This window comes from Pseudophryne corroboree, chromosome 7 (assembly GCF_028390025.1).
Source record: "Pseudophryne corroboree isolate aPseCor3 chromosome 7, aPseCor3.hap2, whole genome shotgun sequence".
In the NCBI taxonomy this organism is placed as follows: Eukaryota; Metazoa; Chordata; class Amphibia; order Anura; family Myobatrachidae; genus Pseudophryne; species Pseudophryne corroboree.
This window is the reverse complement of record NC_086450.1, coordinates 79,083,397-79,110,945: the sequence shown is the minus strand read 5'-3', so window position 1 is coordinate 79,110,945 and position 27,549 is coordinate 79,083,397. Positions and strand designations below refer to the sequence as shown.

The 27,549-nt window shown below is 46.3% G+C and overlaps 1 protein-coding gene across 1 annotated transcript in view; it reads right to left on the bottom strand.

Annotated features, from left to right (window-relative positions):
- CWC22 (CWC22 spliceosome associated protein homolog) overlaps positions 1 to 27,549 on the bottom strand; it is a 225,285-nt gene that overhangs the window by 68,850 nt on the left and 128,886 nt on the right. The window contains exon 13 of the mRNA XM_063933337.1: positions 24,602 to 24,662. Coding sequence (XP_063789407.1) covers positions 24,602 to 24,662 — 61 coding nt within the window. The remainder of the gene's footprint in view (positions 1 to 24,601; positions 24,663 to 27,549) is intronic.

Here is a 27,549-nt window from a genome sequence, read left to right as displayed (position 1 = left end):
AGCGGCTCCATCAGCTAGACGTGCTTACCCTGGCCCCTCTCTGCAGTCCTTTCGAGTGGCCAAGTTTAGGGGCAAGGCCAGAGGTGCCTCCAATGCAGCTAGAGGAAACCGAGGTAAACCACGCAGACCAGCGGCCACTGGTTCCCTGGAGCAGAGCTCAGGCTCTGCCTCTTCCAAGCCCTCCGCCTGACGGTTGGCCTCAGCTTCGGGAAGACTTACAGACGGGTGCGCGCCTAAAACTTTTCAGTCACGTTTGGGCAAAATCCTGCCAGGACCCTTGGGTACAAGACCTAATCTCCCAGGGCTACCGGCTGGAGTTTCAGGCGCTCCGACCTCACAGATTCTTCAAGTCAAGCTTGCCAGCTTCACCTGTAACAAGGGCTACCTTGCAAGAAGCCATTCAAAACCTGCAGCACATACAGGCCATTGTTCCAGTTCTACCTCTACTCCAAAACAAAGGCTTTTATTCTAACCTGTTAGTGGTACCAAAACCGGATGGTTCAGCCGATCTTGAACCTCAAATCTCTGAACCCGTGCTTACGCGTGTTAAAATTCAAAATGGAGTCTCTGAGAGCAGAGGTTGCTGGCCTAGAAGAAGGGGAATTCCTGGTATCCCTGGATATCAAGGATGCGTACCTTCAAATCCCCGTATGCCCACCTCATCAAACGTACCTCAGATTTGCACCGCAGGACAGTCACTTCCAGTTCCAAGCCTTGCCTTTTGGTTTCTCCACGGCACTTAGGGTGTTCACGAAGGTGATAGCGGAGATGATGCTCCAGCTCCCTGTGATGGGAGTGAACATCATTCCGTACTTGGACAATCTCCTCATAAAAGCAGTGTCCAGACCATGTTTGTTGGAAAGCATCGACCTGACTATGCGGCTGATCAGGAATCACATCTGGATTCTCAATCTGCAGAAATCCCAACTGGAACCTTCACAGAGGCTTCAGTACCTGGGGATGCTACTGGACACGGTGTCTCAGAAAGTGTTCCTTGCTATGGACAACCAGCCAGGATCTCGTTGCATCTTTGCATATGCCTCCTGGGAAAGATGGCAGCCTAATACAAGGCAATTCAATATGGAAAAGTCCATGCTCTTCCGTTCCAGATGGATTTACTGGACAAGTGGTCAGGATCACACCTGTGGATGCACCAGAGGATATTCCTTTCACCGAAAGCAAGGCTTTCTCTGTTGTGGTATTTGAAGATCTCCCACCTAGTGGAAGGTCGACACTTCGGAGTTCAACCTTGGATTTTGTTGACTATGGATGCGAACCTCTGTGGTTGGGGTGCGGTGGCCAGTTCCAAGGTCGGTGGTCGCCGCAGGAGGCTTCTCTTCCAATAAATATTCTGGAGCTCAGAGCGATTTACAATGACCTTCTACAGGCTTCTTCTCTCCTTCAACATCAGGCCATACAGGTCCAGTTGGACAACGCCACGGCAGTGGTGTACATAAACAGACTGGGAGGAACAAAAAGCAGAGCTGCAATGCGAGAGGTGTCCAAGATACTCCTCTGGGCGGAACACAATGTCAGGGCCATGTCGGCCATATTCATTCCGGGAGTGGACAACTGGGATGCAGATTTCCTCAGCAGACACGATCTGCACCCGGGGAAATGGGGCATTCACCTGCAGGTGTTTCAGCTGTTGAATTATCGGTGGGGCTTCCCGCAAATCGACATGATGGATTCTCGGCTGAACAAGAAGCTGCTGTGTTCTTGTTCCAGGACGAGGGATCCTCTGGCCGCAGCGGTGGACGCTCTGACGCCGCCGTAGGTTTACCGGTTGTTCTACCTGTTCCCTCCAATTCCTCTCATTCCCAGGGTTCTGAAAAAACTAAAAATTCTGATTGCCCAGGATTGGCCTTGCAGGGCCTGGTATGCGGACCTCCTAGCCATGTCCTTCGAGGAGCCCTGGCCTCTGCCACTACAAGAAGATCATCTTCTGCAAGGGCCGTTCATCTATCCAGACTTACTGTGGCTACGTCTGATGGCATGGAAGATGAAAAGGGAGCTTTTAGCCAGGAAAGGTCTTCCCAGTAAGGTTATCTCGACTATGGTCCACGTCAGGAAGATGGTCATGTCAAAGCATTACCATCGCATATGGAAGAAGTATGTCTCTTGGTGTGAGTTTCGACAGTATTCTACTGTGGCTTTTCATCTAGGTCGGTTCTTACGCTTCCTGCAGGCAGGTGTCAATATGGGCCTAAGCTTAGGCTCAATTAAGGTTCAGATCTCGGCCTTGTCTATCTTCTTCCAGAAACAGCTGGCTGTTATCCTGGAAGTCCAGACATTCTTGAAGGGTGTCCTTCGTACTCAACAACCCTTTGTACCTCCCATGGTGCCGTGGGATCATCGGACAGGTTTGAACCTTACACAGCGTGGACGTGAAGTATTTGACATGGAAGACTGTCATGTTGTTAGCCTTGGCCTCGGCAAGGCGTGTTTCAGAATTAGGGGGCCTGTCCTGTAAAAGCACATATCTGGTGTTCCACGAGGATAGGGCAGAGCTCAGAACTCGCCCGCAATTTTTACCTAAGGTGGTGTCGGCGTTTCAGATCAATCAACAGACAGACAGTGGTTCCTGTTGTGTCTGTAACGCCAAAGTCCTTGGACATGGTTCGGCCTTTGAAAGTTTATGTCAAGAAAACGGCTCATCACAGGAAATCTGATTCGCTTTTTGTTCTCTATTATGCTACCAAGATTGGTTGTCCTGCTTTGAAACAGTCAATTGCACATTGGATCAGGGTTACGATCCAACAGGTTTACTCTTTGGCAGCTTTGCCGCTGCCGAGGTCTGTTCAGGCCCACTCCACGCGGGCGGTGGGTTCTTCCTGGGCGGAGGCCCGGGGTGTCTCGGCCTTACAGTTTTGCCGAGCTGCTACTTGGTCAGGTTCAAACACGTTTGTTAAATTTTACAGGTTCGACACCTTGGAAGCTTTGGGACTTCCCCATGATACTAGACATCCCAGTATCCCGTAGGACGTTAGATAAAATATGAATTTAATACCTACCGGTAATTCCTTTTCTCATAGCCCTTAGGGGATACTGGGCACCCGCCTCTGTGCTTCGTTATTTCTGCAAGTGTTGTTCTTGTTTGGGTCTGCTGTTGCTGTCCCTTTTTTCAAGTTGTGGTTGCGTTGCTATCCTCTTGTTGTATTGTGTGCTGGTTCGTTACTCACCACTTTGTCTATTTTCCTCCTCTCAAAGTATGTCCGTCTCCTTGGGCACAGTTTTCCTAGACCTGGTCTGCAGGAGGGGCATAGAGGGGAGGAGCCAGCACACTCTGCAGAAAATAGGATTTTAATACCTATTGGTAAATCCTTTTCTCTTAGTCCGTAGAGGATGCTGGGGTCACATTAAGAACCATGGGGTATAGACGGGATCCGCAGGAGACATGGGCACTTTAAGACTTTCAAAGGGTGTGAACTGGCTCCTTCCTATATGCCCCTCCTCCAGACTCCAGTTATAGGAACTGTGCCCAGGGAGTCTGAACTTCTGGAAGGAAGGCCAATTGTTTTTGGAAGAAAACCGATAAGGCTAAAATTTGTACTTTAATTGAGCCCAATTTTAGGCCCGCATCCACACCAGCTTGTAGAAAATGGAGAAAACGTCCCAACTGAAATTCTTCCGTAGGAGCCTTCCTGGATTCACACCAAGACACGTATTCTCTCCAAATACAGTGGTAATGTACAGACGTTACTCCTTTCCTGGCCTGAAGTAGCGTGGGAATGACTTCACTGGGAATACCCTTTCGGCTAGGATCCGGCGTTCAACCGCCAAGCCGTCAAACGAAGCCGCGGTAAGTCTTGGAACACGCACGGCCCCTGCTGTAACAGATCCTCCCTGAGAGGAAGAGGACAGGGATCTCCTATGAGTAATTCCTGAAGATCTGGATACCAAGCCCTCCTTGTCTATTTGAGGAATTCCCCAAAGTCTTGTCACTTCTGTAAAGACCCCACTCTCCTGGATGGAGATCGTGTCTGCTGAGGAAGTCTGCTTCCCAGTTGTCCACTCCTGGAAAGAAGATCGCTGACAGAGCGCTTGTATGTCTTTCCGCCCAGCAGAGAACCTTTGCGGCCTCTGCCATTGCCGCTCTGCTCTTTGTTCCGCCCTGGCGGTTTATGTATGCTACCGCTGTTATATTGTCCGACTGGATCAAGATGGCCCGATTGCGAAGAAGATGTTCCGCTTGCAGAAGGCCGTTGTAAATGGCCCTTAACTCCAGAACGTTTATGTGTAGACAAATTTCCTGGCTTGACCATCTTCCCTGGAAGTTTTCCCCCTGTGTGACTGCTCCCCAGCCTCGGAGACTCGCATCCGTGGTCACTAGGATCCAGTCCTGGATCCCGAACCTGCGTCCCTCTAGGAGGTGAGAGCTGTGCAGCCACCACAGGAGTGAGATTCTGGTCTTGGAAGACAGGGTTATCCTTCGGTGCATGTGCAGATGGGACCCGGACCACTTGTCCAACAGGTCCCACTGAAACACTCTGGCATGGAATCTGCCAAACTGAATGGCCTCGTAGACCGCCACCATCTTCCCCAGCAACCGAGTGCATTGATGGATCGATACTCTTGCTGGCTTCAGAATTTGTTTGACCAGGTTCTGAATTTCCAGAGCCTTTTCCACTGGAAGAAAAAATAAGATTTTAAACCTACCGGTAAATCTATTTCTCCTAGTCCGTAGAGGATGCTGGGGACTCCGTAAGGACCATGGGGTATAGATGGGCTCCGCAGGAGATAGGGCACCTAAAAAGAACTTTTACTATGGGTGTGCAATGGCTCCTCCCTCTATGCCCCTCCTCCAGACCTCAGTTAGAGAACTGTGCCCAGAGGAGATGGACAATACAAGGCAGGATTTAGAAATCCAAGGGCAAGATTCATACCAGCCCACACCAATCATACCATGTAACCTGGATCATACATAACCAGTTAACCGTATGAACAATAACAGTAACGGTCCAAGACCGATTCCAACGGTAACAGAACCCTTATGTAAGCAACAACTATATACAAGTCTTGCAGAGTTTCCGCACTGGGACGGGCGCCCAGCATCCTCTACGGACTAGGAGAAATAGATTTACCGGTAGGTTTAAAATCTTATTTTCTCTTACGACCTAGAGGATGCTGGGGACTCCGTAAGGACCATGGGGTTTATACCAAAGCATCCAATCGGGCGGGAGAGTGCGTATGACTCTGCAGCACCGACTGAGCAAACGCTAGGTCCTCATCAGCCAGGGTATCAAACTTGTAGAATTTAGCAAAAGTGTTTGACCCCGACCAAGTCGCCGCTCGGCAAAGCTGTAATGCCGAGACGCCTCGGGCAGCCGCCCAAGAAGAACCCACCTTCCTAGTGGAATGGGCCTTAACCGAATTTGGTATCGGCAATCCAGCTGTAGAATGAGCCTGCTGAATCGTATTACAGATCCAGCGAGCAATAGTCTGCTTCGAAGCAGGTGCGCCAATCTTATTAGCAGCATACAGGACAAACAGAGCCTCTGTTTTCCTAATTCTAGCCGTCCTGGCTACATAAATCTTTAAGGCCCTGACTACGTCCAGGGATCTGGAATCCTCCAGGTCACTTGTAGCCACAGGCACCACAATAGGTTGATTCATATGGAATGAAGAAACCACTTTAGGCAAAAATTGCGGACGTGTCCTCAATTCAGCTCGATCCACATGAAAAATCAAGTAGGGGCTCTTGTGTGACAAAGCCGCCAATTCTGACACTCGCCTTGCTGATGCTAAGGCCAACAACATGACCACCTTCCAGGTAAGAAATTTCAACTCAACCTTGTTAAGCGGTTCAAACCAGTGTGATTTTAGGAACTGCAACACCACGTTCAGATCCCATGGTGCCACTGGAGGCACAAAAGGGGGCTGGATGTGCAGCACTCCCATTACAAACGTCTGGACTTCTGGAAGAGAAGCCAATTCCTTCTGAAAGAAAATCGAGAGGGCCGAAATCTGTACCTTAACAGAGCCTAATTTCAGGCCCATATCCACTCCTGTCTGTAGGAAGTGGAGAAAACGACCCAGATGAAAATCTTCCGTAGGTGCATTCTTGGTCTCACACCAAGACACATACTTTCGCCAGATACGGTGATAGTGCTTTACCGTCACCTCCTTCCTAGCCTTTATTACAGTAGGGATGACCTCTTCCGGAATCCCCTTTTTCGCTAGGATTCGGCGTTCAACCGCCATGCTGTCAAACGTAACCGCGGTAAGTCTTGAAATACACAGGGCCCCTGTTGCAACAGGTCTTCCCTCAGAGGAAGAGGCCAGGGATCTCCTGTGAGCATCTCTTGTAGATCCGAGTACCAGGCCCTTCGAGGCCAGTCTGGGACAACGAGTATCGTCTGTACTCTTCTTCGTCTTATGATCCTCAACACTTTTGTGATGAGATTAAGAGTAGGAAACACGTAGACCGATTTGAACAACCACGGTATTACCAGAGCGTTTACTGCTACTGCCTGAGGGTCCCGAGACCTGGCACAATACCTCCGAAGCTTCTTGTTGAGGCGTGATGCCATCATGTCTATTTGAGGAGTTCCCCAAAGACGCGTTACGTCTGCAAAGACTTCTTGATGAAGTCCCCACTCTCCTGGATGGAGATTGTGTCTGCTGAGGAAGTCTGCTTCCCAGTTGTCCACTCCCGGAATGAAGACAGCTGACAGAGCGCTTACGTGATTTTCCGCCCAGCGAAGAATCCTGGTGGCTTCCGCCATCGCGACTCTGCTTCTTGTCCCGCCTTGGCGGTTCACATGAGCCACTGCTGTGACATTGTCTGATTGAATCAGAACCGGTAGGTTTCGAAGAAGACTCTCCGCTTGTCGAAGGCCGTTGTAAATGGCCCTGAGTTCCAACACATTGATGTGTAGACAGGACTCCTGGTCTGACCACAGTCCCTGAAAACTTCTTCCTTGTGTGACTGCTCCCCATCCTCGGAGGCTCGCGTCCGTGGTAACCAGGATCCAATCCTGAATTCCGAACCTGCGACCCTCCAGCAGGTGAGTACTTTGCAACCACCACAGGAGAGACACCCTGGCCCCTGGGGACAGAGTTATTTTCCAATGTAAGTGCAGATGGGACCCGGACCACTTGTCCAGAAGGTCCCATTGAAAAGTCCTTGCATGGAACCTTCCGAAGGGAATGGCCTCGTAGGCCGCCACCATTTTTCCCAGAACTCGAGTGCATTGGTTAACGGACACCCTTTTCGTTTTTAGCAGGTCTCTGACCATGTTCTGGATGTCCTGGGCTTTCTCCAGTGGGAGAAAGACCTTAATTTGTTCCGTATCCAGTATCATACCTAGGAACGTTAGTCGAGTTGTCGGAATCAACTGTGACTTCGGTAGATTTAGAATCCAACCGTGTTGCTGGAGCACTCTCGGAGAGAGCGCCACACTGCTCAGCAATTTCTCTCTGGATCTCGCTTTTATTAGGAGATCGTCCAAGTATGGGATAATTGTGACTCCATGCTTGCGCAGGACCACCATCATTTCCGCCATTATCTTGGTGAAAATCCTCGGGGCCGTGGAAAGCCCAAACGGCAACGTCTGAAATTGGTAATGACAATCCTGTACAGCGAATCTCAGGTATTCCTGATGGGGGGAATATATGGGGACATGAAGGTACGCATCCTTTATGTCCAGAGACACCATAAACTCCCCCTCCTCCATATTGGCTATTATCGCTCTGAGTGATTCCATTTTGAATTTGAATCTTTTTATGTACAGGTTTAGGGATTTCAGATTCAAAATAGGTCTGACCGAACCGTCCGGTTTCGGGACCACAAATAGGGTTGAGTAGTAACCTCTTCCCTGCTGGTTCAGGGGAACCCTGATTATTACTTGCTGTAGACACAGCGTTTGAATTGCAGCTAAGACTACATCCCGTTTCGATGTGGAAGCTGGTAGGGACGATTTGAAAAATCGGCGCGGGGGCACCTCCTCGAATTCCAGTTGGTAACCCTGGGAAACTATTTCCAACACCCAAGGATTCAGGCCTGGCTGAAAAGTCGAAGACGTGCCCCCACCGGTGCGGACTCCCTCAGGGGAGCCCCAGCGTCATGCTGTGGGCTTTGGAGTAGCCGGGGAGGACTTTTGTTCCTGTGCACCTGCCGAAGCAGGTGCTCTTTTGCCTCTGCCCTTACCTCTGGCGAGGAAGGAGGATCCCTGACCTCTTCTGGGCTTGTGCGACCGAAAGGACTGCATCTGAGAGGGTGGTACTTTCTTTTGCTGTTGGGGAATAAATGGTAAAAATTTTTATTTACCTGCTGTAGCTGTGGAAACCAGGTCCGTCAGCCCATCCCCAAACAATACATCTCCCTTATAGGGTAGAACTTCCATATGTTTTTTGGAATCTCCATCACCCGTCCATTGGCGAGTCCATAAGGATCTTCTCGCAGAGATAGACATGGCATTGGCCCTAGAAGCCAGCAAACCAATGTCCCTTTGAGCATCCCTCATAAATAAGACTGCGTCTTTAATATGGGCTAGAGTTAAGAATATAGTATCCTTATCCATCTTATCAAAATCAGCTGTCAGCTCATCTGTCCAAGCTGAAATCGCGCTACACACCCTAGAGATGAGCGGGTTCGGTTTCTCTGAATCCGAACCCGCCAGAACTTCATGTTTTTTTTCACGGGTCCGAGCGACTCGGATCTTCCCGCCTTGCTCGGTTAACCCGAGCGCGCCCGAACGTCATCATGACGCTGTCGGATTCTCGCGAGGCTCGGATTCTATCGCGAGACTCGGATTCTATATAAGGAGCCCGCGTCGCCGCCATTTTCACACGTGCATTGAGATTGATAGGGAGAGGACGTGGCTGGCGTCCTCTCCGTTTAGAATTAGAATAGATTAGAGAGACACTTGATTTACTAATTTTGGGGAGCATTAGGAGTACTCAGTAGTGTACAGTGCAGAGTTTTGCTGATAGTGACCAGTGACCACCACTTTTATTTATAATCCGTTCTCTGCCTGAAAAAAGCGATACACAGCACACAGTGACTCAGTCACATACCATATCTGTGTGCACTGCTCAGGCTCAGGCCAGTGTGCTGCATCATCTATTATCTATATATAATATTATATATATCTGTCTGACTGCTCAGCTCACACAGCTTATAATTGTGGGGGAGACTGGGGAGCACTACTGCAGTGCCAGTTATAGGTTATAGCAGGAGCCAGGAGTACATAATATTATATTAAAATTAAACAGTGCACACTTTTGCTGCAGGAGTGCCACTGCCAGTGTGACTAGTGACCAGTGACCTGACCACCAGTATATAATATTAGTAGTATACTATCTCTTTATCAACCAGTCTATATTAGCAGCAGACACAGTACAGTGCGGTAGTTCACGGCTGTGGCTACCTCTGTGTCGGCACTCGGCAGCCCGTCCACAATTGTATATACCACCTAACCGTGGTTTTTTTTTCTTTCTTTATACATACATACTAGTTACGAGTATACTATCTCTTTATCAACCAGTCTATATATTAGCAGCAGACACAGTACAGTGCGGTAGTTCACGGCTGTGGCTACCTCTGTGTCGGCACTCGGCAGCCCGTCCATAATTGTATATACCACCTAACCGTGTTTTTTTTTTTCTTTCTTTATACATACATACTAGTTACGAGTATACTATCTCTTTATCAACCAGTCTATATATTAGCAGCAGACACAGTACAGTGCGGTAGTTCACGGCTGTGGCTACCTCTGTGTCGGCACTCGGCAGCCCGTCCATAATTGTATATACCACCTAACCGTGTTTTTTTTTTCTTTCTTTATACATACATACTAGTTACGAGTATACTATCTCTTTATCAACCAGTCTATATATTAGCAGCAGACACAGTACAGTGCGGTAGTTCACGGCTGTGGCTACCTCTGTGTCGGCACTCGGCAGCCCGTCCATAATTGTATACTAGTATCCAATCCATCCATCTCCATTGTTTACCTGAGGTGCCTTTTAGTTGTGCCTATTAAAATATGGAGAACAAAAATGTTGAGGTTCCAAAATTAGGGAAAGATCAAGATCCACTTCCACCTCGTGCTGAAGCTGCTGCCACTAGTCATGGCCGAGACGATGAAATGCCAGCAACGTCGTCTGCCAAGGCCGATGCCCAATGTCATAGTACAGAGCATGTCAAATCCAAAACACCAAATATCAGTAAAAAGCCTCTTTTTTTCTTTGCGTCATGTGCTGTTTGGGGAGGGTTTTTTGGAAGGGACATCCTGCGTGACACTGCAGTGCCACTCCTAGATGGGCCCGGTGTTTGTGTCGGCCACTAGGGTCGCTAATCTTACTCACACAGCTACCTCATTGCGCCTCTTTTTTTCTTTGCGTCATGTGCTGTTTGGGGAGGGTTTTTTGGAAGGGACATCCTGCGTGACACTGCAGTGCCACTCCTAGATGGGCCCGGTGTTTGTGTCGGCCACTAGGGTCGCTAATCTTACTCACACAGCTACCTCATTGCGCCTCTTTTTTTCTTTGCGTCATGTGCTGTTTGGGGAGGGTTTTTTGGAAGGGCCATCCTGCGTGACACTGCAGTGCCACTCCTAGATGGGCCCGGTGTTTGTGTCGGCCACTAGGGTCGCTAATCTTACTCACACAGCTACCTCATTGCGCCTCTTTTTTTCTTTGCGTCATGTGCTGTTTGGGGAGGGTTTTTTGGAAGGGCCATCCTGCGTGACACTGCAGTGCCACTCCTAGATGGGCCCGGTGTTTGTGTCGGCCACTAGGGTCGCTAATCTTACTCACACAGCTACCTCATTGCGCCTCTTTTTTTCTTTGCGTCATGTGCTGTTTGGGGAGGGTTTTTTGGAAGGGACATCCTGCGTGACACTGCAGTGCCACTCCTAGATGGGCCCGGTGTTTGTGTCGGCCACTAGGGTCGCTTATCTTACTCACACAGCGACCTCGGTGCAAATTTTAGGACTAAAAATAATATTGTGAGGTGTGAGGTATTCAGAATAGACTGAAAATGAGTGTAAATTATGGTTTTTGAGGTTAATAATACTTTGGGATCAAAATGACCCCCAAATTCTATGATTTAAGCTGTTTTTTAGTGTTTTTTGAAAAAAACACCCGAATCCAAAACACACCCGAATCCGACAAAAAAAATTCGGTGAGGTTTTGCCAAAACGCGGTCGAACCCAAAACACGGCCGCGGAACCGAACCCAAAACCAAAACCCGAAAAATTTCAGGCGCTCATCTCTAACACACCCATGCCGACGCAATTGTCGGTCTAAGGACTGCTCCAGTATGAGAATAAAAACACTTTAAGGTAGTCTCTTGCCTGCGATCTGCAAGGTCCCTAAGGGCAGCTGTGTCAGGAGACGGTAGCGCCACTTTCTTGGACAAGCGCGTCAGGACCTTGTCCACAGTGGGAGGTGACTCCCAACGCTCCCTGTCCTGTTTAGGGAAGGGGTATGCCATATAAATTCTTTTGGGTATCTGCGGTCTCTTTTCCGGAGTCTCCCAAGCTTTTTCAAAAAAATCATTTAGTTCATGAGATGTGGGAAAATTTATAATCTGTTTTCTTTCCCTTACACATGTGCACCCTTGTGTCGGGGACCGAGGGTTCATCCGCAATATGCAACACATCCCTTATTGCCACAATCATACACTGAATGCTTTTTGTCACCCTAGGGTGCAATTTCACTTCGTCATAGTCGACACTGGAATCAGAGTCCGTGTCGGTAGTAGTGTCTTGTGTTAAGGGACGCTTTTGAGACCCCGACGGGCCCTGTGAGTCGGTCCAATCCGAGGATTGACCCCCTGATGTCCCCCCTAATTCAGCCTTATCAAGCCTCTTATGTAAGGATGCCACACTTGCATTCAACATATGCCACATGCCCATCCATTCCTGAGTCGGCACAACCGACGGGGACACACCACTCATTTGCTCCACCTCCTCCTTGGAAAAGCCTTCCGCTTCAGACATGTCGACACCACGTACCGACACCCCACACACACAGGGATTAACCTATAAGGGGACAAAACCCCAACCAGGCCCTTAGGAGAGACAGAGAGTATGCCAGCACACACCCAGCGCTTAATAACACTGGAAAAATATGACCAGATAGCGCTTTTATATATATATAAAATGACCAGATTCCCACTCGCTGCGCTCAAAATGCCCCCCTCCTCTTTTTTCCAGCCTGAATGTTCAGCAGGGGAGAGACCAGGGAGCCAGCGTTTTCCTCATGCAGCTTCAGTGGAGAAAATGGCACTGGTTAGTGCTGGGGATCAAGCTCCGCCCACCGACGGCGGGCTTCGGTCCCGGTGATTTTTTTATAGAAAATGGCGGGGGATCGTAGAATTACTGCCCAGCAGCCTAATCTACCTGGTCAGTGCCCAAATGTGAGGTTTATTGCTGCCCAGGGGCCCCCACCCCTGCGCCCTTCAGTGCTGCTCTGTGTGTGTGAATGGGAGCAATGCCTTACCTCATGAAGATCTGATGTCTTCTGCCGCCTATGATGTCTTCTGCCTTCTCATACTCACCCGGCTTCTATCTTCGGCATCTGTGAGGAGGACAGCGGCGCGGCTCCGGGACGAACCCCAGGTGAGACCTGTGTTCCGACTCCCTCTGGAGCTAATGGTGTTCAGTAGCCTTAGAAACAGAGCCCAACCGTTAAGCCAGCCCTGCTTCTCTCCCCTTAGTCCCACGATGCAGGGAGCCTGTTGCCAACAGGACTCCCTGAAAATAAAAAACCTAACAAAATTCTTTTTCAACAGAAAACTCTGGCGAACTCTCTGCAGTGCACCCATTCTCCTCTGGGCACAAGATCTAACGGAGGTCTGGAGGAGGGGCATAGAGGGAGGAGCCAGTGCACACCCATAGTAAAAGTTCTTTTTAGGTGCCCTATCTCCTGCGGAGCCCATCTATACCCCATGGTCCTTACGGAGTCCCCAGCATCCTCTAGGACGTAAGAGAAACTCTGTAATTCTGTGTCCAGAATCATTCCCAAAAACGACAGCCAATTCGTCGGAACCAACTGTGATTTTGGCAAGTTTAGGAGCCAACCATGTTGTTGCAGAATTGTCAGGGAGAGCGTAATGTTCTGCAGTAATTAGTCCCTGGATCTCGCCTTTATCAGGAGATCGTCCAAGTACGGGATAATTGTGACTCCTTGCTTGAGCAGGAGAACCATCATTTCGGCCATTACTTTGGTGAAAACCCTCGGAGCCGTGGATAGACCAAACGGCAACGTCTGAAATTGGTAATGACAATCCTGAACTGCAAACCTCAGGTAAGCCTGATGTGGAGGATAAATGGGAACATGTAAGTAGGCATCCTTTATGTCTATCCTTTATGTCTACCGACACCATAAAATCCCCCTCCTCCAGACTGGAGATCACAGGAGAGATTCCATCTTGAATTTGAATTTTCTTAAGATAGAAATTGAGGGATTTGAAGTTCAGGATTGGTCTGACTGAGCCGTCTGGCTTCGGGACCACGAACAGGCTCGAATAAAAGCCTCCTCCCTGTTAGGCCGGGGGAACCCTGACAATGACTTGATTGTGACACAATTTCTGTATTGCGGCGCATACCACCTCTCTGTCTGGAAGAGAAGCTGGTAAGGCTGATATGAAAAATCGGTGAGGGGGAACGTCTTGAAACTCTAGTTTGTACCCCTGGAACACTATTTCTAAAACCCATGGGTCCAGTGCCGAACGAGCCCAGAACTGACTGAAGAGTTTGAGACGTGCCCCCACCGGTGCGGACTCCCGCAGCGGAGCCCCAGCGTCATGCGGTGGATTTGGTAGAGGCCGGGGAGGCCTCTGCTCTTGGGAACTTGCCACAGCCTGTGAACTTTTCCCCTTTCCTCTTCCTCTCATAGCAAGGAAGGAAGACCCTCGTCTTTTTTTGTATTTATTGGGCCGAAAGGACTGTATCTGATAGTGAGGTAATTTCTTTTGTTGTGCAGGTACGTAAGGTAGAAATGATGACTTACCCACGGTAGCCGTAGATACCAAATCAGCGAGGCCGTCACCAAACAACACAGCACCTTTATACGGTAGAGACTCCATATTTTTCTTAGAGTCAGAATCAGCATTCCATTGATGAATCCACAATGCTCTCCTAGCTGAGACTGCCATGGCATTGGCCCTTGATCCCAAAAGGCCAATATCCCTCGCAGCTTTCTTTAAGTAGGCTGGAGCATCCCTGATATGAACTAGTGTCAAAAGAATGCTATCCCTATCCAGGGTATCTATTTCAGATGACAAGTTATCTGCCCATTTTTCGACAGCATTACTCACCCACGCAGATGCAATGGCTGGTCTGAGTAGCGTACCCATGGTGACATAAATGGATTTCAATGTATTTTCCTGCCTACGATCTGCAGGATCCTTTAGGGCTGCCGTGTCAGGGGACGGAAGAGCCACCTTTTTGGACAGCCGTGATAGAGCTTTGTCCACAATGGGGGGTGACTCCCACTTTTCCCTATACCCAGAGGGAAACGGATACGCCACTGGAATCCTTTTGGGAATCTGAAACTTTTTTTCAGGACTTTCCCAAACCTTTTCACAAAGCGTGTTCAGTTCATGAGAGGGAGGAAACGTTACCTCAGGTTTCTTCCCTTTATACATACAGACCCTTGTATCAGGAACAGTAGGGTCCTCAGTGATATGTAATACTTCTTTTATTGCCACAATCATGTACTGAATGCTCTTTGCCAGTTTTGGATCTAATCTAGCATCACTATAGTCGACACTTGAGTCAGTGTCCGTGTCGGTATCCGTGTCTGCCAGCTGGGCAAATGAACGTTTTTGTGACCCCGAGGGGGTCTGGACTTGTAACAACACATCCTCTACGGATTTCTTCCATGCCTGGTTCTGAGACTCAGATTTATCCAATCTCTTGGTTATCAGAGCCACATTAGCATTCAAAGCACTCAAAACATTTACCCAATCAGATGTCGGCGGTGCCGACAGGGTCACTCCCACAGCCGTTTGTGTACCTAATACAGTCTCCTCCTGGGAAGAGCACTCAGCCTCAGACATGCCGACACACGTGTTCCAAACACCCACAGACACACCGGGCATATAGGGGACAGACCCACAGTAAAGCCTGTCAGAGAGACACAAAGGGAGTTTTTTGCCAGCCCACACCCCAGCGCTCAATCCTGGTCTGAAACACCACAGAAATGCCCCAGACCTGCAGCGCTTTTATAATCAACTTATAATGCACCAAAATAACTGTACCCCCCCGTTTTACACCCTGATACTTATGCAGCAGTGTGAGGAAGGACCAGCGTCCCTGCAGCCTTGTGTAGAGAAAATGGCGCCGGGCTGTGTGCTGTGAGGGCTAAGCTCCGCCCCGTAATGGCGCGCTTCAGACCCGCACTTTTCAAATAAATATTTATACTGGCGGGGGTTAGGACAGTGCCCTGGCACTTTGTCCCCTCTTGCCAGTCACCTATAGAGGTCTTATATGCTGCATAGGGCGCCCTCCTCCCTATAGTGCCGCTGTGTGTGGGAGCATGGCGCACAGCGCGATCGCTGTCCGGTACCTCAGAATCCGTCTCTGAAGTCTTCTTTTCTTCTTCTACTCACCCGTCTTCTGACTTCTGGCTCTGCAAGGGGGGTGGCGGCGGGCTCTGGGAACGAGCATCTAGGCGATCAGACCCTCAGGAGCTAATGGTGTCCTGTAGCCAAAGAAGCAGAGTCTTTAAACTCACATAAGTAGGTCTGGCTTCTCTCCCCTAAGTCCCACGAAGCAGGGAGACTGTTGCCAGCAGTTCTCCCTGAAAATAAAAAACCTAACATAAGTCAGAGAAACTCAGTAGAGCGCCTCAGAGTGCCTCCAGTCTCACTGGGCACAGATTCTAAACTGGAGTCTGGAGGAGGGGCATAGAGGGAGGAGCCAGTTCACACACTTTGAAAGTCTTAAAGTGCCCATGTCTCCTGCGGATCCTGTCTATACCCCATGGTTCTTGATGTGACCTCAGCATCCTCTAGGACGAATGAGAAATATAAAGTGCCAGGCTCCAATGGACCCCATCTATATCCCATGATACTAGACATTCCAGTATCCCCTACGGATTACAAGAAAAGGAATTACTGGTAGGTATTAAATTCCTATTTTTACCAAACACACAAAAGCATTCAGTATAATCTGTCTTGTATCTACAATGGCTTGAGTGATATTCACGTCCTTTACCATTTTTCACACTATTTTCCTTTATCATAGATTATTATTATTCTCCTTTATTTATATGGCGCCACAAGGGTTCCGCAGCGTCCAATTACAGAGTAAAAAAACAAATAATCAAAACAGGAAAACAGCAACTTACAGTTGACGACAATATAGGACAAGTACAGGGTAAATTAATATAGCTACATCAGCAGATGACCCTGAAATAATTATCAGGTGGCAGAAGACTCCTGGATTTGGTGCAGTTGAAGATTATTAAAGTAAGAAAAAGGATAAGCACATGAGGGAAAAGGACCCTGCTCGTGAGAGCTTACATTCTAAAGGGGAGAGGTAGACAGACAGGGGTGACACAGATGGGGTACATAGAGAGCATGGAACAGAGGGTTAGGAAGAGATTTGTCTAGGTTTGGTGAAGAAGTGGGTTTTGAGAGCCCGTCTGAAGTTTTGTAGAGGTGGAGAGTCTGAGGGGGAGAGGTAGGGAATTCCAGAGAAGTGGTGCAGCACGTGAAAAATCTTGGAGGTAGAAGTGGAAGTAATCCGTAGGCAGGAGAGTCGGCGTGCATTAGCTGAGTGAAGAGGACGGGTGGGAATGTAAAGGGAGATAAGGTCAGAGATGTAGATGGGAGAGGAGTGGGTGAGTGCTTTGTAAGCGAGTGTGAGAAGCTTGAAATGGATTCTGAAAGGAAAGGGAAGCCAGGAGAGGAGAGGTGGGCGTAGTTCAAAAAGTATTTTTATATTGTTACAACTGAACAACAAACTAATCTGTAATGAACATGATCTTACAACACTCCAACGCCTTTTAAGAAATTAAGAACATATGATCGCATAAGCATTCACATCAATTACTAATACACACATGTATAAATCATGCAACAATCACATCTTCATGTAACATGAATGGAGAACCCCACATGGAATTAGGTGTTTTCATGCTGAAGTCATTTAAATAGTTTTTTCTTTGAGTAGCCCCATAGTTTGTCAGTGTAATCCAAAAAAGAGCTTCATCATGAAGACTAAACATTCAAATAAACTACAATAGGTTATTTAAATGCACTAATGAAAGGAAGATAAAATAATTTCAAAGATTTTTAATAACCCCAGAATCAGTGTCAGTCTGAACATTTGTCAAACAAAGTGGGCTCAAAAATGGAGAATATGTGCAAGAATGGCAGATTTTAAGACACTAAAGTGGAGATGCACCAAAGCTTGGAGAGACATAGGGGGTCATTTCAAACTGATCGCACGCTGCCGTTTTTCGAAACGCAACGATCAGATCAGTACTGTGCATGCACTGCAATGCGCGTCATACGGGTACAAAGCGGATCGTTGCTGGGCGATGGATTTAACGAAGAATACATACGCACAGCCGATCGCAAGAAGACTGACAGGAAGAAGGCGTTTATGGGTGTCAACTGACCGTTTTCAAGTAGTGTTTGGAAAAACACAGGCATGTCCAAGCGTTTGCAGGGCGGGTGTCTGACGTCAATTCCGGGACCAAACAGGCTGAAGTGATCGCAGTGGCTAAGTTCAGACCTACTCAGAAACTGCACAAACTATTTTTGCACCTCTCGGCTGCACATGCGTTCGCACACACGCGCAAAGCTAAAATACACTCCCCAGTGGGTGGCGACTATGCGTTTGCGCGGATGCAAAAAGTAGCTAGCGAGCGATCAACTCGGAATGACCCCAATAAAGTGGAGGAAGATTAAGTAAAAGCCAATCAGCTTCTGACGGACATTTTTTTAGGCTGTATTTTAAAAAATTACAGTTGGGAGCCGATTGGTTGGTACTTTTTCTCTCTCTCTCCCCACTGTTTGATACAGTGCTCTCTTTTGTTATCTTTGCTTTTTCCCCTTTTTATCTGTAGTTCAATTACTTAACAAAATGACATCCAATCTGATAGAGTTCATGATGTACGAAAATACAAAATGAAAAAAGTCAAAGCAGTGAATATTTTTTTAAAGCCACTTTACAGGTTTTTTTTTTTTCTGGGGGGGGGGGGGGGTATACAATTAGCGGCAATATTGCTGCTTTGCGATAAATTATCGCAAATGTGATAATTCCGTATCCTATTAGTGTCGATACGTTATCGCCGATAAATCTTCAAAGGGTTTATCGTGGATTTCGCCTTACCATTTCTGAGCAGGGGTAAGTAGTGCAAAATCCCTATTTAATAGGTAAAAATGTCAGGATTTTGGTTCTGAACACCTGGGACAACCCCCTGAATAACTAATTAGGCACTTAGATGTTTTTATTTATTTTTAATTGGCTGATGACATGTTATTTTTAGGGTCAAAAAATGCGAAGTGTTGGCAATTGGGGTGCAAGGTATTGGACAGGTATATAGGGATGCTTTATGAGAGGGACAAGTATTTTTACATCCTTGCTGCAGTCACGCTAAACGGGTGTAGTACGGGTGACCGCCGGTCTCCTGACCGCCGGTCACCTTACCGACGCCGGGATCCCGGCAGCATACCGACGCCGGGATCCCGGCGGGGAGGGGCGAGTGCAGCAAGTCCCTTGAGGGCTCGCCACGCTGCGGGCTCGGTGGCGACCTGCGGTCGCCACGGGTTCTATTCCCACTCTATGGGTGTCGTGGACACCCACGAGTGGAAATAGTCCCTGTTGGTCGGCATGCCGACCATCGGGATAGTGAGCCGTCGGGCTCACGGAGGAGGTCATGTGACTGTCGGTCAGCCGACCGGCGGTCACATGACTACCACCCCGCTAAACAGCCCTTGAAGTCGCGCCATGCCATGGTGTGGTAGCGCCAAGAGTCTTAGCTTTTCCCGTGAAAATGTGTCTAAGAGGCATAGCTTCTGCTGATTAAAATTATATGCAGCATGCCTATATTCTGTGTTTAATTCCGACTATCTGCATCTGAAATGCCACGTTACAGTGTTTTCAATGAAAACACTGTAGCATAGCATTTTGTATGCAAATACAATCGCAATCACACAGAGAATATAGGCATGCTGTATATCATTGTAATCAGCAGAAGCTGCTTGCGCATCCTATTACATTACTGTGTGTCTAAGACATTTTCATGGAACAAAACGCCCCCCCCCCCCCCCCCAAAAAAAAGACGCTCTGCGCTACAGAGTCACATGGCACTCACGCGTTGTGTAATGTGACTTGTAGTGCACGGAGCAAAGATGTAAGAGGACACATCTGTATTTTTTAAAAGTACCCTAAAATGACCTATATACTTACACATTTTTATGTACCCCAAATGTAATGTACTTATTTTGATGAAAAAAATTTGCTTTCTATAATCTTTTTTCACATTTAAAAAAAAAAAATGCATATAACAGCCATTTGACGTGATTTATTAGTTTGGCTTTTTTGGGGTACAGGCAGATTTCCCCACTTTCTCCTATACTTATTTCAGCTTTTGCCAGCTAGAATTATTGCGCGAAACCAGTTATTACCATTTTGGAATAGGATAGGTCCAATAAACGGGAGCGTGTAGGCTGCGATAAGCTGATTTTTCGGAATATAGGTGCGTTAACATTAGCCGCGATTGTGGTTCGCGTTATCGCGGCTAATCGGATACCCCCCTTTGTTTCCTACCAGGTATTTGTTTAGAGGGAAGTAGGATGGAGACTGTTGTATGAACAGAATGTCTTACCCAAAGAGATCATACATGATATTCAAATGTATGTATTTTGTCATTCTTTGTGGTGCGAGAAGGAAATGATAAATATGAGGTACTTAGTGCCTCTGTGGTGTGCCCAACTTCTTGCAAAATATGGCTGCCTCCACCACTTGCAGACAACTAAGGGTTACATTTACTAAGCAGTGATAAGAGCGGAGAAGTGAGCCAGTGGAGAAGTTGCCCAGGGCAACCAATCAGCACTGAAGTAAAATCTATAATTTGCATACTATAAAATGATACAGAGCTGCGGATTGGTTGATGGGAAAATTTCTCCACTGGCTCACTTCTCCGTTCTTATCACTGCTTAGTGAATGTACCCCTAAGTCACTTGAAGCCAGGTTCTAAAGTTGCAGAAAAACAGGTTTTGTATCTAGAGATTTTTGGGGAATGCAAATTTATAAACTATATCAGTAAATATGGTAGTTCCTGCTATGATTCTCTCTCCCCCCCCCCGGTAATCTCTTAAATATAATTTTGGCATTCTATTATTAAAAGACAGAAACAATCACTTATCTCCACCATGTGACCAACCACTCCCTCCACAATATAGTCCTCACTGACAAACACTTTGTAATGCCGATTATACTATATGGTCTATTGTGGTGAATGCAGCAAAAATCAATTTTAAACGTAACCGCTATAACGGATCACTAGAACCTTCTAACTGCCAATTTCATTCACATTGCTGGACACAGAGTACATGTTGTACCCGGCACAAGTAGATACTACAGGGAAATGGGTCAAACCTGAAGTGTAATAGACAGTTAAAAAGGTGCTATTTAGGAACATCAGCTAATGCCTATAAAAAAAAAGAAAAACATAAAAATAAAAAAAACTACAAGAAAAAGCCAAATGGCCCTGAAAGACCCTGTGAGGATAAAAACGCGTACAAATCTACAATAAATCAGTTAAAAGTACTGTTCCTGTGTAAAACTGGCACGCTCTCAGTCTAAAAAGCCCGCTTCACAACACCGCCAAAAATAAATTACGAAAAGCATTCACATATCAGCAACACTATTTTTGGAGTGTAAGTAATAATTGTGGCATTAGGATGTCTTGCTCAGATTTTCCGGTGTAATAACCTTTATTAACGTATAATTGATGCCAACACTGAAGTAGGTAGAAGAGTGATGAAAACATGAAGGCAGTAAATATGACAGGGCAGTTATCACATTATTACATGTCCTACTAATGAATCGGGACATGGAAAGTAGCAGGCATTCCGTTGCCTAAGAAGTGACAGTGTAATAACTTCGGTATAGTCTTACTAAGAAGCATCTGGGAAGACACACTAAAAAAATGTAAGCCAAAGAACATTATATATATATATATATATATATATATATATATAGAGAGAGCGTCACTAAGGAGACACTGGCCAATATTGAACTCAGATCCGAAATTCAAAAATACATTTGAACATCCACCTATGTTGGCCTACAGACGTGGGCGCAATTTGAAGCAATTGCTGATGCATCCGGCTAGACAAACGGCCTGTGCTGAAAACAACTGGTTAAGCATGCCAAGAAAAGGCTGTGTCAAAGGCCTAGGTTGTGTGACATGTCGCTCTATGTTGGTCGGTGAGAGATTTCCACATCCTCTAAGTCAGTGATTTTCAACCTTTTTTTACCCGCGGCACACCAAACAATATTTTAAAATTGCCAAGGCACACCATCAGTTCCCACACAGAAAAAAAACAAAAAACACTCATTGGCCGTCACAGTAAAAAAAAAAACAACACACATACATTGGCCTACACAGAAAAAACAATTACATTGCTCCCCACATAAATCATGTTGCTCCCCACATGAATTATTCACATTGTTTCCCCCATAAATCCAAAAATCCTTATTCTCCCCACATAAATCCTATTGTTCCCCACGGGAAAAATAAAATAACAAATATTAACCCCTACCGGTCAGCTGTCCTCCTCCCTGTACCTCAGTGGCTGGCGTTGTTCATAGTGGAGTGCTGCGAATACTGAGCAGCGGGCGGTTGGGCAGGTGTGGATGTGGGTGGGCAAGGAAAGCAGTTTATGCATGCGGGAATTTGAAGATGTGTATGCAGGTGGGTGGGCTGGCTAGGTGGTGAGACACGATGGCCGTGACCTATGATATCACACCGCCGTGTCTTCAAGGCATAGGTCACGGCCAGAGCACGACTGATCCTCTAAGAGCCCGGGCCAACAGTCACTCTGAAGGTGCAGGAAGCTGCTCTGGCTCCGCGGCACACCTTGCAACTGGTCGCGGCACACTAGTGTGCCACGGCACACTGGTTGAAAAAGCCTGCTCTAAGTGGACAACCAATTACAATTCGATACCGATTGCATTGTCGGATGGACCATGTCATTTACATGCTCTTATGCCCATGTGGTCTCCCATATGTGGGGATGACCACCTGCTCATTTAGGGAACGGATGGCAAACCACCGTAGTTCAATCCATCAAGCTCATCAGATAGGCCGTACAGATAAACCGGTGGCCCAGCATTTCTTCAACGCAGGACATCAAGTGGCATCGCTGAAATGCAGGATAATTGATTGGGTCCCTGTCCCCAATAGAGGAGGGGACCGTTCACTTCTTCTAAAAAAACTAGAAGCAAGATGGATACACAGACTGGGTTCAGTGGCACCAAATGGCTTGAATGAGTCAAACCCTTTAAATTTTTTTCTACGTTGATATATTACTTTCTGATCCATAGGATTTAGACCTTGCCCGATGCACCTGATATGTTCGTTTTCTTTTTTTCTTCTGTCTTTTTGTTTATAATTTGATAAATGTGTGGTTTGAATTTTAGATTAATTGTTGTTATCCTTATGGTGCAAGGGAGGGACGATGAACCGGCTTAATTAAAGTTTGCTACGTTGCTCTAGAAACAAGAGGTTTATATGTTGCAGTGTATCATCTCCCAACCTGTGCACACTGAGGATTTAATTAGTTAATATTATTGGTTGGATTTTGGGGAATGTTTTTATTGGTTCCGGTATGAATGGTCGACCATGTTATGGTCGACAGTCATTAGGTCGACCACTATTGGTCGACATTGACATGGTCGACATGGACACATGGTCGACACATGAAAATGGTCGACACATGAAAGATCGACGCATGAAAAGGTCGACATGAGTTTTTTTTAAACTTTTTTTGGTGTCGTTTTTTGCGTAAAGTGACTGGGAACCCCAATTAGTGCACCGCGTCCCCTCGCCATACTTCGGGCATGGTGCCTTCGCTCCGCTACCGCTTCGCTCGGCACAGATTACCGTTCCAATCGTAGTCCACTTGGATCGTAAAGTATGGAAAAGTTCCCCTAAAGAAAAAAAAGTTAAAAAACTCATGTCGACCTTTCATGTGTCGACCATTTTCGCGTGTCGACCATGTCAATGTCGACAAATAGTGGTCGACCTAATGACTGTCGACCATAACATGGTCAACCATGTGAACGGATACCGTTTTTATTGCACTGTCTGGCTCCATTGCCCCGTGTTTTGTAGCTTATGTGCACGGTACCATCTCCTTGTTGACATTCTCTTTTATTATTATTCTACTATGTAGAGGGGATCGTTAGTGTGTTTTAATGATACTTTGTGAAGATATGTTTAACTGAATGGTTTTTCTAAAAAGTGCTCTGTGTTGGAGAAAATCAGCGCCTCTCTTCCTGTTTGCGTTCCATGTAGCGCTTGGTCACTTCCGGCCGTGTGACTTATGCGTTCCACGGACTGGAAGTGCCTCGCGCCGGGACGCGGCGGCTGGTTCAGATGGGCTGTTTCAGATCCAGTATCTCACACTCGATCTAATAGGATATAGGTACATATGCTTTAAGCTTGTGACTGTTGTAATAGTTTACTGAATGACTGATGACTAGTTTGTTAAGTAACAGAGTAAGTTATCTGTCTCAGAGTGATGATGTCATAACATTTTTGGCGCCAATTTCAATTGGTAAGGGTATTTAGAGCCATTCAGACATGACCAGCGTTACTGCTGGATGTCTGGATTTTTGTTCTATTCTGCTTGGAGCTGTTATTGATGTGCAGTGCCTCCTGAGGAAGGCCCATGTTGGGCCGAAAGCGCTTGAGGACTATCTTGTCATTATGCTGACCATGTAAAGTATATTACAAATAAATGAACAGTTGTGTTTGCTGAAAAGTCTGGAGAGTGCCCCGTCTGAATTGTATCTACAATTTCAAATACCTTGGTATTTGAGTGGACACCCCAGCATTTGTTTATCATGAAGATGTGAGTGCTACCGTTTTGGATCTCTCTCTCTCTATATCTATATATATATATAAATAAACACACACACACACACACACACACACACACAAGCAATGACCCATCAGCGGCACTCAGACTGGAAAGGCTTGGATTAATGAAACATACTTGGTGCTTTAATTCATCACATCAGCTTGTAATCCAACGTTTCGGGCGCGGACGCCCCTTTGTCAAGGTGACCAAACATAAAATGCATACAGTATAATAATTTGCCAATATTACAATTATTCCCTTCAAATATGGTCAACTTTTCGATAAGACGTTAATTATAAAAAAAAAAGATATTCCAATGTCAGAAAGTCCCTTATATTTACAAAGAAACATTCCAAAGGCTTCACATATGCAGATCATTTAAATTCTTCCAGCTCATTCACGATGATACATGTTCCATACTATAGAATGGTAACAAATGGCTGCTTTTCAATAGATTTTAAGGACCAATATAAAAAAATTAAATTTGTTTTTAATTATTGAGGACAGTAATGGATACAAATGTAGACCACATACCGTTTGGTTGTCTGGAAAGTCCATCTTTATTAATTTATGAGCACATTCTTCAAAATCTAAACTGAAAAAAAAAAAAAAAAAAAAAAAATAGGCATTAAACTATATACTGTCATCTGTACATATAGTACAGCTTTTATTACATTTATTCAATGACGTATAGCCTTACACTCAACTGTAGAAAAAAATACTATTACATACATGAGATTTGTGTACATTTCATTGTGGGTTTCTTCCCCTTACATTTGACTCTAGGGTGCTTGTGTTTTATACTGGTCAAAGTGCCTTCATGACCCTAGGACTTGTGTAAATTACCGAATCCACCTACTGCATGAATGGAGGAAAAATGGGACCCAAGGTGTTAATTACATGGGTAACTATTGCAGTAATACCAGCAGTTCCTCTTGTGTACATCATAACACACATGATGCATTTTTTATGCCTGTTACATGCTTTCCAGGCCACCCACAGAGTGGACTAGTCCTGCTAACATACAGATGTTGTATGCAGCCTCTATAGGGCAGATGTACTAAGCCATGGAGAGAAACTGCCAACCAATCTGCTCCTGTCATTTTTCAAACACAGCTCGCAACATGGCAATTAGGGGAAGATGTACTAATGCTGGTCATGCATCAGTTCGAGATCGTGTACGAACACACGATATCGATGCGTCGATTGACACATTGGGCCAGATGTATTAAGCCTGGAGAAGTGATAAAGCAGTAAAAAGTGGAAGGTGATAATGCACCAGCCAATCAGCTCCTAACTGTCCTTTTTCAAATCCGTAATGATTGGCTGGTGCTTTATCACCTTACATTTATTCCTTCTCCAGGTTAATAAATCTGCTCCATTGTGTGTACATTGTGCAAGTTTTATGCACGGTTACGATGCGCGGACCCGCGGGTCGCATCAAATGATCATACGTGCAGCCCATATTATTTGTCGTAATTGTACGCACATCGGCCCTCATTCCGAGTTGTTCGCTCGCAAGGCGAATGTAGCAGAGTTACACACGCTAAGCCGCCGCCTACTGGGAGTGAATCTTAGCTTCTTAAAATTGCGACCGACGTACGCGCAATATTGCGATTACAAACGAGTTAGCAGTTTCAGAGTAGCTCCAGACTTACTCTGCCTGTGCGATCATTTCAGTGCTTGTCGTTCCTGGTTGACGTCACAAACACACCCAGCGTTCGCCCAGGCACTCCCACCGTTTCCCCGGCCACTCCTGCGTTTTTTCCGGAAACGGTAGCGTTTTCATCCACACGCCCCTGAAACGCCGTGTATCCGCCCAGTAACACCCATTTCCTGTCAATCACATTACGATCGCCGGAGCGAAGAAAAAGCCGTGAGTAAAAATACTTTCTTCATAGTAAAGTTACTTGGCGCAGTCGCAGTGCGAACATTGCGCATGCGTACTAAGCGGATTTTCACTGCGATGCGATGAAAAATACCGAGCGAACAACTCGGAATGAGGGCCATCGTTTGATGTACATACGATGCATTGTATGATTTTGAGTGGCATTTCCCTGGATATTTTTTTTTTTAGAACTTGTTTTTTTTATTTTTTTTGGGTGAGGCACACCATCAATCATTTAAAGACCCATCGTGCGTCCAGAGCCCCAAATCGTGTGTCCAGAGCTGCCAGGGAAATTGAAGGGAAATCGAGCCTGGATTTGGAAGCTGGTTGTCTTGGTGTATGGCCAGCATAAGCCTTGGAGAGTGATAAAGTGGATTGAGAAAGTACCAGCCAATCAGCTCCTATATGTCAGACTTCGCTCACGCACACTTTTAAGAATGTGCTGTATACAGGCATCAGAACATTAAGAGAAATACCCTTCAGGAAAGTGTCAAAAGCCCCCCCAAATTCTGTCCTTCATGCGAACTTCATTTTAAATACATTTTGTTCTAGAAATCTCAGATTTTGTAATGAATTTGGCATTCATAGGAAATACAGCACCCATGCCCCTTCTGCCAAGAGAGCTTTTCACTGCACTAGTAATAGGGACTGTAAAGGTACCCATACACTAGACGGTATTATGAGCGATTTGGCCATTTCCGTCGGATCGGAACTACAAATCGTTGATAATAGTGCAGGTCGTTCCGTGTCTGTGAATGATAACGATCACGATGCTCGGCTGGTCATTGGCTGGAGCTTCTTATCTTCCCTGCTGCAGGGAAGATCTGAAGCTATCGTCAACAGAATGCTCCTGGTTGTAGCCACTCCCAGATCTTAAGCTATATCTTACGTGTACTATATCATTTGTCCAGGACTGCGGCGGGAGTTCAAGGGAAATCGTTAACGAGAATGTATCGTTTACAGGTCGTCTAGTGTATGGGCACCTTAAGTGGCCACAACCAATCCCACTTCATTACCTGCAAAAGATCCAAATTCCAAGCGCTGTCACAGATACCTGTCAAAGGCAGGGACCGGCTTTAAGGGTTTTTTTTTTAGCCCATGTGTGTTCATTGCTCAATTGCAGAAATATTAATTTGGGCTTACAGAAATACAAGATGGAATACAGCATTGGGGTAGTAATTACATCTGTAAAAGAAGCACGGTCAGTAAGTCTGAAGACTCATTTAAGAAAATATATACTGCATCGTTAAGCCTGAGGAGATGAAGCGTTGCTGCCTATATAATGAAGGCACATGGATCAGTGTAAAGCTGGCAGTAAGGTGATAACTAAACCTAGACAAGTTAACACTGGTATCAAATCCGTTTTGCTAAATCTGAAAATTGCCTCCTAGGGAAGCAGGAGCTGTTAAATCATTAGTGGGTTTCCAGCTGAAATCAGATACATTTATTGCAGCAAGGTACCAGTAGAGTTATAGGAATTGGTAAGCCCCATTAAGCATCTGTAGGTATAAGTACATTTTACGGTCACAAAAAGCCATTACGCAACATTATTTTGATCCGGGCTTTTTGCCGATCACACACATTTGGAAGCAAG